At 37.6% G+C, this 14,273-nt stretch overlaps 1 protein-coding gene across 2 annotated transcripts; it reads right to left on the reverse strand.

The window, feature by feature from the left end:
• Positions 1 to 1,550: 1,550 nt before the first annotated feature.
• LOC120419297 (sodium-independent sulfate anion transporter) lies at positions 1,551 to 14,017 on the reverse strand. 2 transcript variants are annotated; one of them, XM_039581962.2, is made up of 4 exons: positions 13,459 to 14,017; positions 2,593 to 3,318; positions 2,270 to 2,532; positions 1,551 to 2,191 (listed from the first exon to the last, which is right to left on the reverse strand). In XM_039581962.2, the coding sequence occupies exons 1-4, from the start codon at positions 13,757 to 13,759 to the stop codon at positions 1,655 to 1,657; spliced, it is 1,827 nt and encodes a 608-aa protein (XP_039437896.1). In that variant the 5' UTR covers positions 13,760 to 14,017; the 3' UTR covers positions 1,551 to 1,654. The 2 variants fall into 2 exon arrangements, with proteins under 2 accessions (XP_039437896.1, XP_039437897.1); XM_039581963.2 differs by lacking the exon at positions 13,459 to 14,017 and adding an exon at positions 6,991 to 7,310.
• Positions 14,018 to 14,273: the final 256 nt, after the last annotated feature.

Here is a 14,273-nt window from a genome sequence, read left to right on the forward strand (position 1 = left end):
GTTTACTTTTTACTCTTTGGTCTGACAGTTTTGGTCTGACAACTCTATGCTGAATTTTGCAAAGGAATGATGGAACGAAAGGAATCACAAATCCGCATAAATAATTTCAAGATTGTTCAGGTGTAAACCGAAAACGCGATCAAAAATTAAAGTGGAAGAATAAGGTTTCAACTGCTTATTTAATTGTCGGTGTACTGGACGCCACATTGTTTAATCATTTTCTGGCGTACATTCAATTTTGCAGTCCAAAACCAGTCGTTGAATTGGAAAAATAAAATTCTTTTTCAAATTTTCTTTTCTTGATTTGTGTGCACCTACGTCGAAGACCAAGATTGTTTACTTTTTTCTCTTTGGCCTGACAGTCTTGGTCTGACAGATTTGGTCTGACAGCTTTATCATGGATTTTGGTCTACAGTTTGTCTAGGAAACAGTTTGGCCAATGTTTGACTGACCCAAACGCGCTGGACACCAAACGCCCTTTACGCCCAGCAAAACTGGCAGTGTTGCAAGCACAAAACATACGTTGCCAGGGCCTATTTATTTTGCATCGGCCAGTCTGTTTCCCCTAGACAGTCTGTATTTTGGTCTGGTCTAAGCGAGGGATAGGACACAGCACCTTCCTGGAATTTTCGTCTGGACAAGGCGAGGGATAAGTGGATGAGCGTCAAAAGATTTTTTTTCGATTAAGATTCTTTCATCGCTGCTAACGTCATGATTCGAAATCCAGACACTTAGTACCCATATTATTTTTGTTACAGCTGGCAAAAAATCATGTAATAAGTTGGAAATGTAGAAATATCATCAGGATTTAGTATAAACAGTCAGTTTCATAGAAAATGCATGCAAAATATGTCTTTTCTTACAATTTTTCATCAGAATTAGAAAATTAAAATGACTTGTTGTGCTTCGAATTCCGGACACTCGATTTTACTTATGAATTGCACAAATTTGGACTGAAATGTTAGTGAAAGGCATTCTCTAGCTCTCAAATAAGCTGTTAACATCAAAACAATCGATAGTTTATTTAAAAATTTGCTAGCATTTAAGGAAATCGAAACCATAAATTTCTGCTTTGCCTTCCCGGTGCTTCGAACGCCTATGAAATATTTCAAGTGAAATGTTTCGCATTTTTGGTAAACTTATAATTTTATTGTATTTAATTGTTTGACATCAACTACAGCGTTCAAACAAACTTTAAATGAAAGTTGATGTTGGAATTCATCAAATAACACAGTTTTGACATTCATAATGCGAACTTATATCCAAATAATTGATAAAACAAGATGAAGTGTCCGGGTTTCGAAGCGTCCGGGAATTCGAATCATGACGTTATAAGTAAGAGATTTTCCTGGAAATCTCTCTGGATCAAATGTAACAAGAATAATCGAAATCGGTTAAAAATGAGCCTAGATACAGATGCCAAAAGTTGTATCTCCATCCTTTTTAAGCTTTTTGCGCAGCAATATTATTTCACTTATTGTAGAAGGTTTCCATGAATAAAAAAATCAACAAATAAGCACAATATATTTTATATGAAACACCAAAAAAAATTCTAAACATCGAACATTTACCATGTTTATTTAGTACACATTTAATGATGCATATAATACTGGAACATCTCATTTTCCTTACACAATTAATCACACTGATTTCCTTAAGCTATCATTTGTACCGTTCCAGCCGGTGCCACCACCGACGCCGCAGCTTCATCCTCCCAAAACGTAATCGTACTGTCCGCCGTCTTTGCTCCATCCACCAACAACTTCCGCAGCCCGGGCTTCAAGTTCAACAGCACCAACTGCTGCTTAATCTTGCCCAACTCATCGGCCAGCATCTTAAGTCCCTTCGCAGACGTGTGGTCCAGCCCAATCACGGTCGAACAGTCAACCACGACCGGAACCTGCTGCTCGGTGGCCACCTGGATCACCTTGGTGCGCAAAAAGTCCACCGCCGGGAAGAACAGACCCGTTTCTGGGCTCAGCTTCACGTACCGCGTTCCGGCTCGTTCCATCGAGTTCTGGGCGATTTCCGGCCGGACCCAGGTCCTGAGCAGACCCACCACGCTGATGAAGATTCCAAACAGCAGACCAACCTCAACGCCGGCGAAGAGACTAACGCTGAAGCAGCAGAACCACGCCAGGGTGTCCATCTTGGACGCTTTCCGCAGGGTGTCCACGATGCTGAAGTCGATCTGTGGAAATGTAAGTTAATTAACAACGGAGTTGTAGAGTTCCAATGATATATTTATCATTCTCCACAAATTACTCACCATGAATGCCACCGACACAATGAGAACCGCAGCCAGTGTGGTTTTGGGGATAAAGTAAAAATACGGCGTCAGCAGACTCAGCGCCAGCAGCGTCATTATGGCCGAATACATCCCGGCCAGTGGCGTCCTCACCCCGCTGGAGTGACTAACGGCCGACCGCGTGAACGCACCACACGTGGGCATCGCACTGAAACACGACCCGAAGATGTTGCACAGCCCCAGGGCGATCATTTCCTGCGACGCGTCCACGATCTTGCCGGCGGCTGAAAAGTTAAATTTTCTAATCAAAAAATTTTGTAAATTGAGGGTACATGTTAACTTACTAAACGCCTTAGCGATGGAGACGTTTGCCAAAATTGCCACCAGTGGGACCAAAATCAAACTGCTTCCCAAATCCTTGACGACCTCGAAATACGGAATGGTTTCATTCCCAACGTGGACGTTATGAATTGGCAGCTCAAATCCAGGAATTCCGGCCTTCACATGTCCGGACAGCTTAAACGGCACCTCATCCTCGCCAGAGTTGCTCCACCGGTAGGCAACCGTCGAAGTTATCAGCACGATCAACGCATTCCGGGACAAACTAACATACCAAAGGAACTTCTTCAAGAACCGTCCTCCAGCGGTGTCCTCCTTAACCGGAATCTTCGTAATCTGACGCAGTGCCAACAAAAAGCAGATCGCAATCCCGCCCAACACCAAATCCCCAGCACTAAATTGCGTTATTTTAGCACTCAAGCTGTAAACCGTCTGGAAGAACCCCCGAGCGTTCGACGGAATCCCAAACAGGTGCTTCAGCTGAGTCCCAATGATGATGATCGAGGTTGCCGACGTGAACGCGGATGTCACCGGAATCGGAATGAAGCTGACGAGGAAGCCCAGCTTGAAGATACCCATCAGCAGCTCGACGACGCCGGCCAGGAAGGCTAGCATTATCATGTAGTCGATCGGTTTGTCCACGGTGTACTGGACCGCCAGCAGGGCCATCAAGCTGGTGGGACCCACGGAGACCTCCTTGACGGTGCCGAAGATGACGTACACCAGGGAACCTGAAAGGAAATGAGTAGAATGTTTACAATTTGGAATCGATTGATGTTGAAAAAAAAACATGTAATTTGAAAATAAACACTTGAGCAGAGTTTTTAAAATATCAAAATATCAGCTCTCAGCAACTAAAAATATCCCGCCCGAGATCCCGCCTGAATATTCATGCCTCAAATACAGCTGCTCGGAGCGTTCCCAAAATCGTGAACAAGCGTTCATGAAAATGGAAACCACGAACAAAGAGTTCAATCCCATGGTACGATTTCCAAAAACGTACCATGGGATTTGAACACTTTGTTCGTGGTACCCATTTTCATGAACGCTTGTTCACTCTTTTTTCTCCGTGTGCTCTTCTCTCCTTATTGAAACTCTCAGCGCCGAACATAGCCGAACACGTTTTCGTGTTTACACACTCGCGATTGACATTTTCTTTTTCTCTCTCATTCCCGCTTCCACGATCATCCTACCGCAACAGCGTTTACACGCAGAAAAATATTTTGTAGAATCAGCCTGTACGAGGTTTGATTCAACCAAATTTTTGTTGAATATAATCAACGCCGATTTTGCGTCGAAACAAACCTTGATTTTCTTAATTCCACAAATATCTTTTGTTGTTTTGAAAAAGTTGCTTTGACGTTTAGCATTGATTCAACAAAATGCGTGGTCGGCTCCTAATTGCCGTCCCGTGGGCTTTCATTGAAGTTTTCGGAGAGATTGAGAGACTCAGCGGCGAGAGCGCATAGTCGAGGAAAAGGGGAGGAGTGATAGAGAGAGAATGACATCGCTGGGAATCACGAGACACAAGAAGAGATCTCACAAGCTATTATGTTTTACGCCGACTCGGTTTTTAGGTTAGAAATTTGACAGCTTGGCTGCACTGTTTACATTTTTTGCACATGTGTCTCTGTAGAAATGTGTGTGCGTGTGCGCTCGTGACGTCACGCTGTAAAACCTAATAGTGACGGTGGCTATACTCTCGGATGTTTTTGGTGCAGAGATAATCAAATGATAGCTTTTCTATCACTCAATTGAATTACTGCACTTGGGTATAATTATCATCGGAAATTAAAATTTCCAAAAGTGGCTTCAATAGTTACAGGCAATTAGTATTTCTATTTCTCCTTTCAGATTCCCATCAAGATACTCTAAGGTATAGGCGAAGTACAGACGATTTTAGTTCGAAAAATTTTCAAAGGCCAAGAGACAAAGCAACACTTTTTTTGCGAAAATAAGAAATTCACTCACTGATGCCACGATATCTCAGCACTGATGGTCCTTTTTGGAAGCTAATAACTTTTCAGCAAAAAAATCCTAAAAATATGGTGTCTTCGAGAAAGTTGTTCAAAATTTTAATGAAGGTTCTACATCTGAGAATTGATAAAGATTGGACGACTCTTGCGCCCTCCACAGGCAAAAAACTGAAACAGTTGCTTTTCTCCATACATTTTGACGATTTTTCCCATACAAACTTCAAGCGATTAGAGGGAGCGGTTCCCGTGTTCAGAATGAGCTCAAATTTGGAATTTAGTCTAGTGATGGGGCAATCTTTGATTTCAGGAGGTAGCCCCAAAAAAGCCCAGAATTGGACCACCCTAATACACACAGACAGACATTTTTTCAGTTTTCGATTCTGAGTCGATATGTAAATATTAAGGTGGGTCTTCGAGCTTTTAATAAAAAGTTCACTTTCAGAGCAGAATTATAGGCTTACCTCAGTGAGGATGGCAAAAAACACCAATTTCAGATAATTTTGTGCAAGAAGAATTACTTCAATTCGTTTGATACCTAGTATTCAAGAAATTACAAATTAATTAAAAAAAAATTAGGAACACTGGTGCAACAGGACAAGAACTTTCCCGAGAAATTGGATGAAATTTCTTTTCCCGGGAAATTGGACACTCTGGCCATCACCAATACTATCATCTCGTAGGCAATAACTTCTTTCTGAACAATTTTGCTTGAATAATTAGTTTTTATCACTTCAGTGTTTTTGTCACTACAGTCATTTTAACAAAATAAAAATGGCGAATTTTCAAAATTCCTTATGAAAAATTATATTTGCCACTTACAATACTATTTCAGCTACATCCAGCATGTTTATGTTTCCATACACTGAAATAAAAAAAAATAGTAACAAATTCCTTTATTCTAGGAATTTTGCCTCTTTCCTTATTTAGTAATCAGGTTTTTTGGATTACTTAATAAGGAAAGGAGCCAAAATTCCTAGAATTTAGGAATTTGGTTCATTTATTTTTTTTTTCAGTGTACCTTTTGCATTGTTTTGTAACAGCAATTGACACGCAAAATCAATAGTTTTAATTGATTTAACTGTGTGACGTACGCGCCATGAAGAAGAAAAGCATTTTAAATAAACTGCTCGTAGAACATCTTCATATTTTAATTTTAATTGTTTACATTATATCATACAGCTTTATATTCAAACGGGAAGCTTTAAGAATCATGTTCATGATTTAAGTTAGGATGATTCTAAAAATGGGGTTTTTATGGATTTATCAATTCATTTATCAATCTATATTTTCACATATTGGCTCTATTCTGAGGGTATATTCAGATTCCGTGGCCAACATCTCCTTTTTCTAAAGCACCTGGTTCATTAAAATTGGCTTACACGTTTTGCAAGCTTATCTGAGTTATTCAGTTTTCAAATTTGATCTTTTGATTTATATCGATGATTCCAAATAATTTTTTTCATGAAATAAAATGTGTGTTTTTCAGAGTTCTCAAAGTTCTCAGTATATCACTTTTGTCATAACCCTGAATTGCATTCAAAATTGAATTTTCTGGGTATTCCGGATTGCGAGATAAAATGTGATGTCTTGCATTGGTATGCCAAAACTATTCTTGAAAAGTTAGATTTTTCGAAACACCTTAATCCCGAACCACTCTTATTTTCAACAACGCCAAAACCTGCTTTTTCCATTTGAACAAACTCTTCCGCAAACAGCACAGTGTTTCGGAAAATTTAAATTTGGTTTTTAATCATGGATGAATAACTGATTATCTAGCCGAGAGCTCAATGTTCAGTCTGTTCATAAGATATAAAAGGTTCCTAACGATAAATTATAAGAATCGATTATATTTGACATATTCTATCGAACTAATTAAACGCTGCATTTTCGCCAAACACTACAATATATCTTTGTTGTTGAAATCACAAATGACATAATACGCTTAGAGATTTAAAAAAATATCAATTGTAAAATCTCCTGGTCCCATACCGTCAATCAAATCAAACCATCCACATTAACGACCCCCGGGTCTTTTGTGGTCTCTATTGCAAGTTTCTGCTCGAACCTAGGAGTCCGAAGGCTTAAATGGGGAGAGCACCCAAACCTCTTTTACTCCAAGGAACCTTCCACCCCAGTGTTTGAACTGACGACCTTTGGATTGCGAGTCCAACCGCCGCCAGCGATTCCACCGGAGTAGGCTTGGTTTGGTGTGTTGTTTGTACTTATGGCATGGAGACGACTCCTACACCTGGAATGACTTAACGGCCTAACAACCAAGGCCGGGACCGACATTTCACTTCCTCATCCGATGGAAGGTTGCAGCAGATGGGAATCGAACCCAGAATCATCCGCTTACAAAGCGGACAGCGTAACCATTCGGCCACGCACTGCCACATACCGTATTTCCACCAAATCCCCCAGTATTACCCATAAACGCCGCATACAGCCCATAGTGCGACGGAAGTCCCGCCAACGGCGCATACGCCAAGCTCTGCGGAATGATCGTCAACCCGAGCGTCACTCCAGCGATGAAATCCGTCACCATGGCTTCCCGATCGTACGTCGTTATCCAGTTTAGGATACTGATCCTCCGGCGAGCCCCCTCCACAACCTGTTCGGGGCTACATTTGGCCGCATGCTGTTTGAGGCGCTTCCGCAGGTTGACATCCTTAAGTACCATCACGTTGGAGGCTCGTCACTTTCACTACTTCAACAGGGGCTTTGGGCTGGACCCCCGAAAAAAAAACTCACGTTCGATTCAACCGGCCGACAAATCGCGACTAAAGTCTCTCCCACAAATTCGGTGAATATCTCGCGCGGGATGACCTGATCAGCGGATTTTGGCATTCGCATGGCGAACGCAAACTCCCGCGTGCGGGGGGAAAAGGTTTGGGAAACGGGTACGAAAAAAAAACGCAAAAAAACAGCCAAACTTATTGACCTGTCACAGACAATAAGACGCAACACGTGAAATTAGTAAATTTTTTAATGAAAAATGCTTTTGAGGAGTTCTAATCAGTTCTTCGAAACTTGATCGGAATCAATTAAGCATTCGTTATCTGGTCTATGACTAACATATATTTTTAAATGTTTGTTCATCAACATTGTAAATATCTACACTGATTAAACATGCGTCTGTGCAAAGGTAAAATACTCTCACAAGAATTAAAATTAGGTCTCGAAAATCTACACCTACGTAACAGTCAAAGTTGCGATAGTAGAAATGCGACGAGAAAAGGTCTTTTTCCCTCTATTAAAGTCAGTTGTCTGTGCTTCAACTGGACCTAAATATCAAGTGCCCAATCATGGTTACCCATGCAGAATTTTTACGGAACAACTTTACTAGAAAACTCATCATTCTTTTCTCAGTAAAGTTCTCCCATTACTTATTGGCAAAAATCAGCGTGATTTTTGAAAATTCGAACAGAATAAAAACAATCCACCGGCATTCTCTTCTTCCCCATGACTTCCACAAAAACCAGTTCTTTCGTTCTTGTTTTGAGCTGATATTAGATAATAAGATGCGCGCGAAGAATGATCAATCAGATTGTCTCCACGTGGTGGATTCGGGGAAGCACAAACCGAATCGCTTTAACCTAGGCCAACGGAAAAATTTGCAAACAGCATGACTTGGCAGTTTTTTTCGAGTTTAGTGGCAAAATCCGGTTTTATGGCCGGTTGGGTCGCGTGTCTGGAGAGTTGTTTTTTTTTTGTCTTCGAAGGGGGCGCATTTCTTTGTCAATTAAGGCTGAATTTGTATCGTGTGATGATAAATTGGTAGGTGCGTTCTTGTGTTTTTGAGATCTTTCCTATACAGTGCACATATGAAAATTACCTCTTTTGCTAGAAAATAAACATCTATCAGTGCTATCTAAATTTAAGAGAAAGCATAGGGTAGGGTAGTCATCAATGAGCCACTTTTGGTTTTCAACTTTCTGCGATTTTTGGATTTTTTTTTTCATCAGCATGTTTTAATGAGCTTTTTGTTGCTTTTTGTGATGTAACAATGACTAAAATATGAGATCGATCTGGCGTCTACAGCCAGAGATATACAAATGTCTCATTGTAGACGCACTTGGCAGGAAGAATGAGACAGCTGGGAAACAATGAGACACTGTACGAAAATCAATACTTTTCTAGTAAAACATCATGTTTTTTGCATTGTTCCATTGCATGGAACTTGTGAAGAACATTTCAAAGTAATTTTGTCAACTTGAAACTTTAATTAACAATATTTATACTAAAACGTATTTAAATTTTGTAAAATCCATTTCTTTATACCAAATAGCATTAAATTTAAATAGAGCTAAAACTCAATAAATATGCCGAAAATCACATTAAATTCATGTTTTGAAAGATTTTCATAGATTTTGAAAAGTTTAATGAAGAAAAGTCAAAGTGTCTCATTGTTACCCATGGGCTGAAAAGAGTGGGGAACAATGAGACAGTCCTGGGTTCTGGGTATATTCTTAATTTTGGTCAAATCCAATGAAAGGACGTTGCAGCCCAACTCATTGCCTATGAGAAGTCGAAAGAAATCTGAAGAAATATAAGTTTTGGTGTTAATGGTCAGCCTACGAGCGAAAAAGTAATTTTTGTCCATAATTTACTTTTACACCCCAGAATCAAACATTTATGAATAACTTTGCAAGGGAGCGTCCATAAGCAAAGCCACTATTATGGCAGACGTATATCTACTAGACACACCTTTCCCCCAAATATGAGAATGATTGATTGAAACTACGAATTTTGAGATCCATTTTATCATTGTTCCCCGAGTCTCATTGATGACTACTCTACCTTACACTTGAAGGTCCTCAGAATAAATTAATTTCTTTAAGGCCGAAAGGCTTTCAAATTTCAATAAGCTGACAAGTTTGACGAAACTTTCATAGATAATTTTTTCGCAAACAAAAAACGTGAAATTTTTGTAAAGTACACTCTTATTCAATTATAACCATTGTTTATTTTTAAAGGATATTACAGTCCAGACTCGATTATCCGAAGGCCTTGGAAAAAAATTACTTCGGATAATAGAAACATCGGTTAGTGGAATCATGAAAAAATGTTTTTTCGTTGACTTATTTGTTTATTGTTAAGCTTAAGTATTACCCCAAAACTACTCTAGAATTATTTAGGTTTTTTTACATACATGGCCAAAATGACGGTGATCAAATATGGAAAAAAATGCACTAAATACAGTGGGCTCTCTCGTTGTCGATGTTGAAGGGGACGTCGAGAGCAGGAGGTATCTAATTATAGAACGAAAAATCAAAGCATGCTTCTTGAAGGGACTGATAAATGTGTTGACAGCTATATTGAAATCAAGAAGATTGACAGCCAGAGAGTCGACTGTAATTTTAAAGGCAATCAACCATTCAAATTCGGATAAAATGGGGTCAAATCTAAGATTACCAGATAAAAATTTGAAAAATCTTGAAGTTGAAGTATCGAAGTATGAAGTTGAAGTATCGAATAAAAATTTGGAAAAATCTGTAAAAAATCTGGAAAATATAAATTAATTCAAAAGGTTGTAGAATTCAGATGGTTTTACTTATTTAATGGTCTCTAAAATGTTGAATTTGCATTTTTCGAAAGGAAAATATATTCTTTTAATTTTTATTTTTAATAAATTTTTTAATAAAATTTCTCTCCAAGAAGCATGTTTATTTTTTAATAAAATTTGTTCATTTTAATCAAAAAGTTGTTCAAAATGCACAGAAAGTTAAAAATCTGTCAACACCTATCAATATCTGGCACAGAGAAGGGTGAATCATTATTCTGGCAGACACTAGAAAAATCTGGCATTCCCAGATTCATCTGGCAACCTGGCAACCCTGGACAAATCATTCGAATTCGATGTTAAAAATATGAAAATAAATAAACATGACAAAAAATTTTTGTTGTTGTTCATGATTCGACTATCCGAAGTCCCATACAAATCTTCGGATAATCGAGTTAAGGAATTTCGAATTCACAACAAACATTTCAAAAGCACTGAAAGCGTACTATCTGGCTTCAAAGACGTCGTCGATTTCAAAATAAAAGCAAATTGAGTATGACTTAGAAATACTCATTTTTCTAAATTGACATCCAATAAAAGCATCCTAGGGTCGAATCAACAAGGCTTAAAACAGATTTTATTTATTTTTTTTGCAATTCCGTGAAATTTTAGTAAGAGCCAAAGTTGACTCAAGAAAAAATGAGTTCCAACCTTAGAATATTCTTAAATTTTAAGAGTTCTTCTTTCCAATGCTTTTTGTACATTATAAATTGTTTGAAAAATGATTTTTTGGTGAATTTTCAGATTGAAGCCCGCCTAGAGGCGGGGTTGGGTTGTAGAGGGTTAGTACCTTTCAATACCAGTACTGAAAAGGTCAAATTTTCAACACTTGTATCAAAAAGTAACATTTTTCAATATTTTTTGTTTTAAACGGTGAATTTACTAAACACATGAATGTTTGACACAAAATTCCATTTAAATAACATTTTTTCAGAATTGCATAAAATGTCTCGTTGTATTTATCCAACTCGGCAAATCTCATTGGATAAATGTACAAATAGAACATAAAAAATAATCTTCCTTTCGTAACATGGTTTCAGAATTGAACGAAGTCTTTTCTTAGTACTTTGAATATTAAAACGTATTTTTCCAAAAAACTTTAACCTGGAAATGGTTATAACTCAAAATGTTACACTCAAAAAAATGAGTTCGCGTAAACGTGAACAGAGTTCATGCTAACGGGAACCAGGAAGAAAACTGTTCACTTTCATGGTGCAATGCACTATAAAAGTTGAACAGCTTTCTTCCTGGTTCCCGGTGACATGAACTCTGTTCACGTTTACGCGAACTCATTTTTTTTTAGTGTACCCAAATAAAAAATCATCGATTATACGATTATCAATATTTTACCCAAATATTTCTAGTTTGCAAATTAAACTTAACATCTTAAAATATTGTTTTGGATTTTTTGTGATTGTTTATTAAATTTTTCAAAAATTATTGAATAAAAAATTATCTAAGCTAACATAACAAGTATTAAAGCTCAAATTAAGGCACATTTATCCAAAAACATTAAATAAATAAAATCAAAGGGAGTAAAGCTTGTCAAATTAAGATTTTTTTTTTTGTGTTAGTGAGTGCGCATTCAAAACATATTTTTGAAAAAAAAAACTATTTTAAAATAGATGTACACTTCATAAATTTTTTAATGCTCTTACCAAAATATCTTCAAACACTATGGTAAAAAAGATGCCGTTATTCGTTAATTTGTAATTTTTTTATGTGAAAAAAAGTTTTTGTAGAAAAATGCAATTTTATGATAGAATTTTGTTCAAAATTCATATTTTTTAGTTAAAGAGTTGATTTGCCAACATTTTCAACAAATTTATGTTCGACCCCTAAAGACATTTATTTAGAACAGGGGTGCCCAAAGTTTTTGAATGGCGGGCCAAATTTGAAGCTCACATGAGCTAGCGGGCCAAATGTGAAAAATTGATTATTTTTATGAAATTAAGTTACGTTATTACAATCTATAAAACAGAAAAATACATTTATTTGCTGAGGTACACAGAAAAAAATTATGGTAATATTCATCAGGAAATGGTGACAGATTTTGTGACAAAATAAATGATAAATTTTACCCCAGAAAATGTTGAATTTTCATCAGTTTTTGATGAATATTCATCAGGTTCACATTTTTACACATTTTTTATGTTATATTAGACAAATAAAGAGGTAATAATCAACCTACCAAATTTTCAACATTCCAAAATTCAACTTTTTTTTTCTGTGTAGGTTGAAATTCCATGTTTTTTTTCATTTTTGTTATTTTTGTTAGAAAATTTCAATTCGATTTTTTTCAAAATCGCGCGCTCTTTTCAATGAAAATATTTTCAAAATCCTAAACTTGCATTTTCGAGCAAAAAAAAAATTAAAAAATCTAAATTTCTTCGAAAATTAGGCTGAATACACACTTAGATATTTTTTTACGCATTTTTATTCGAAAGAGCAGAAAATTTCAGACACCAAGTTGAAGCGTTGTCGAGTGGTTTTTAAAATTACTTTTTTTTACCAAATTACTGTTAAACATATTTCTTTTTGTTTCCAAAGGAAATTATTGTAGCTTACCAATATGGCTGAAATTTTCAGAAGATGTTTACACATGAAGAGGTGGCATTTGGACAAATTTTGAGTAGCTTAGGGAAATAAAATAAAATAATAAATGTTCTATATATTTTGGTTTACCTGAATCAGATGTAAGTCAATTTGATTCATAAGTTTGAGGCCCAGCTCATAAGAGAATGGTGCGCTATTACTTTTAAATTAGTTCGGAATATCTATGTTTTTGCTATTTTAACAGTTTTCAACATAAGTCAAATTTGACCGTTTTATGACTCATTTCCAAAAATGTTTGTAAAAATATTTAAGAAATCACAACTTTCAATCAAATTTAATTTTTCAATGAGATAGATGTTTCAACAAAATATTTGTGTCGTATAATAGGGATCAAAGCATGGATAAAGCATTATTTATATATCTACCAAAAAAAAGTTTCACAAAAGATTCTTAAACTAAACATATCTTAAAAATATAAAATCCAAGTAAAATCACATTACATATGGGTCAAAGGGCCATTTTACACCACCTTTCAAAATAAGTCCGCGGGCCACAAAAGATCACGTCGCGGGCCACGTTTGGCCCGCGGGCCATACTTTGGTCACCCCTGATTTAGAAAATGGAAACTAAAAAAAACTAAAAAAAATAAGGGGACCGTGGTGTAGGGGTAAGCGTGGTTGCCTCTAACCCAGTCGGCCTGGGTTCGATTCTGGCATTTTTGTCAATTGATAATCACAAAAAGTGTCTTGTTGTAAAATGTTTTGTTTCAAACTCACCCGCAAACGCCGAATACAACCCATACTGCGACGGAAGTCCTGCCAGTGCCGCGTACGCAATACTCTGCGGGATGATAGTCAATCCAAGCGTAATTCCCGCAATAAAGTCCGATATCAGATCTTCCTTGTCGTAAACCTTGATCCAATTAAGAATACTAATCCTCCTCAGTAACTGTGACACACCTTCATCAACAGCAGATCCAAAAGTTCTTCTCTTCCGACCACCTTTGGGAGTCCAGTTCTTGGGCTCCAAACACCTCTGCTCCTGCAAATCCTTATCCTTTTCGTCACACATGACCATTCGAAGCCGAAACCACTGGCTCACTGATTTCGAATCCTCGATTCAAAGAAGCAACTCACTTGAGCTCGACACTTCAAAGAACTGTCCTCCAAATTACGGACTGTTACAAGTTCCAAACTGCCAGCTGAATAAACCCCGAAATTAGGCGAGATTGTGACCTCGTTACGGTGTCGAATCTTTTCAGCGTCTGCCCGAGAAGCTGCACGACACGCAATTCATCTAATATGGCAACTATCCGCCACCTTCAACGCGGAGATAACTATAGCTACGCCTGATCTTGGAAACTCTCGGGCGAGCTTATCAACGCTCCCGTCCTGGCATGTATTTGCAGAACGTATCTTGCGGTCCCTCAAACATTGTCACAATCAGCCATAAATTGCTCACTTGTAGGTAGGTGCAGTTTGCCAGTGTGGTTGACTGCTAATCCAATATTGCACACGAGCAGCGCTGGAGGAGGAAGCTGGCAAAAGGTCGTGGAACGTGGATCAAATTACGGTTGGAGTGATTAATCAAT

Source organism: Culex pipiens, chromosome 1, assembly GCF_016801865.2.
Source record: "Culex pipiens pallens isolate TS chromosome 1, TS_CPP_V2, whole genome shotgun sequence".
Lineage (NCBI taxonomy): Eukaryota > Metazoa > Arthropoda > Insecta > Diptera > Culicidae > Culex > Culex pipiens.

Excerpts from the sequence above, each read along its gene's own strand:
- LOC120419297 (XM_039581962.2), bottom strand. The coding sequence starts at position 13,759 with ATGGTCATGTGTGACGAAAAGGATAAGGATTTGCAGGAGCAGAGGTGT. Across the intron at positions 3,319-13,458 it reads GTTGTATTCGGCGTTTGCGG|GTTCCCTGGTGTACGTCATC; the intron begins GTGAGTTTGAAA and ends ATTTCCTTTCAG. Across the intron at positions 2,192-2,269 it reads TTGTGTCGGTGGCATTCATG|ATCGACTTCAGCATCGTGGA; the intron begins GTGAGTAATTTG and ends ACATTTCCACAG.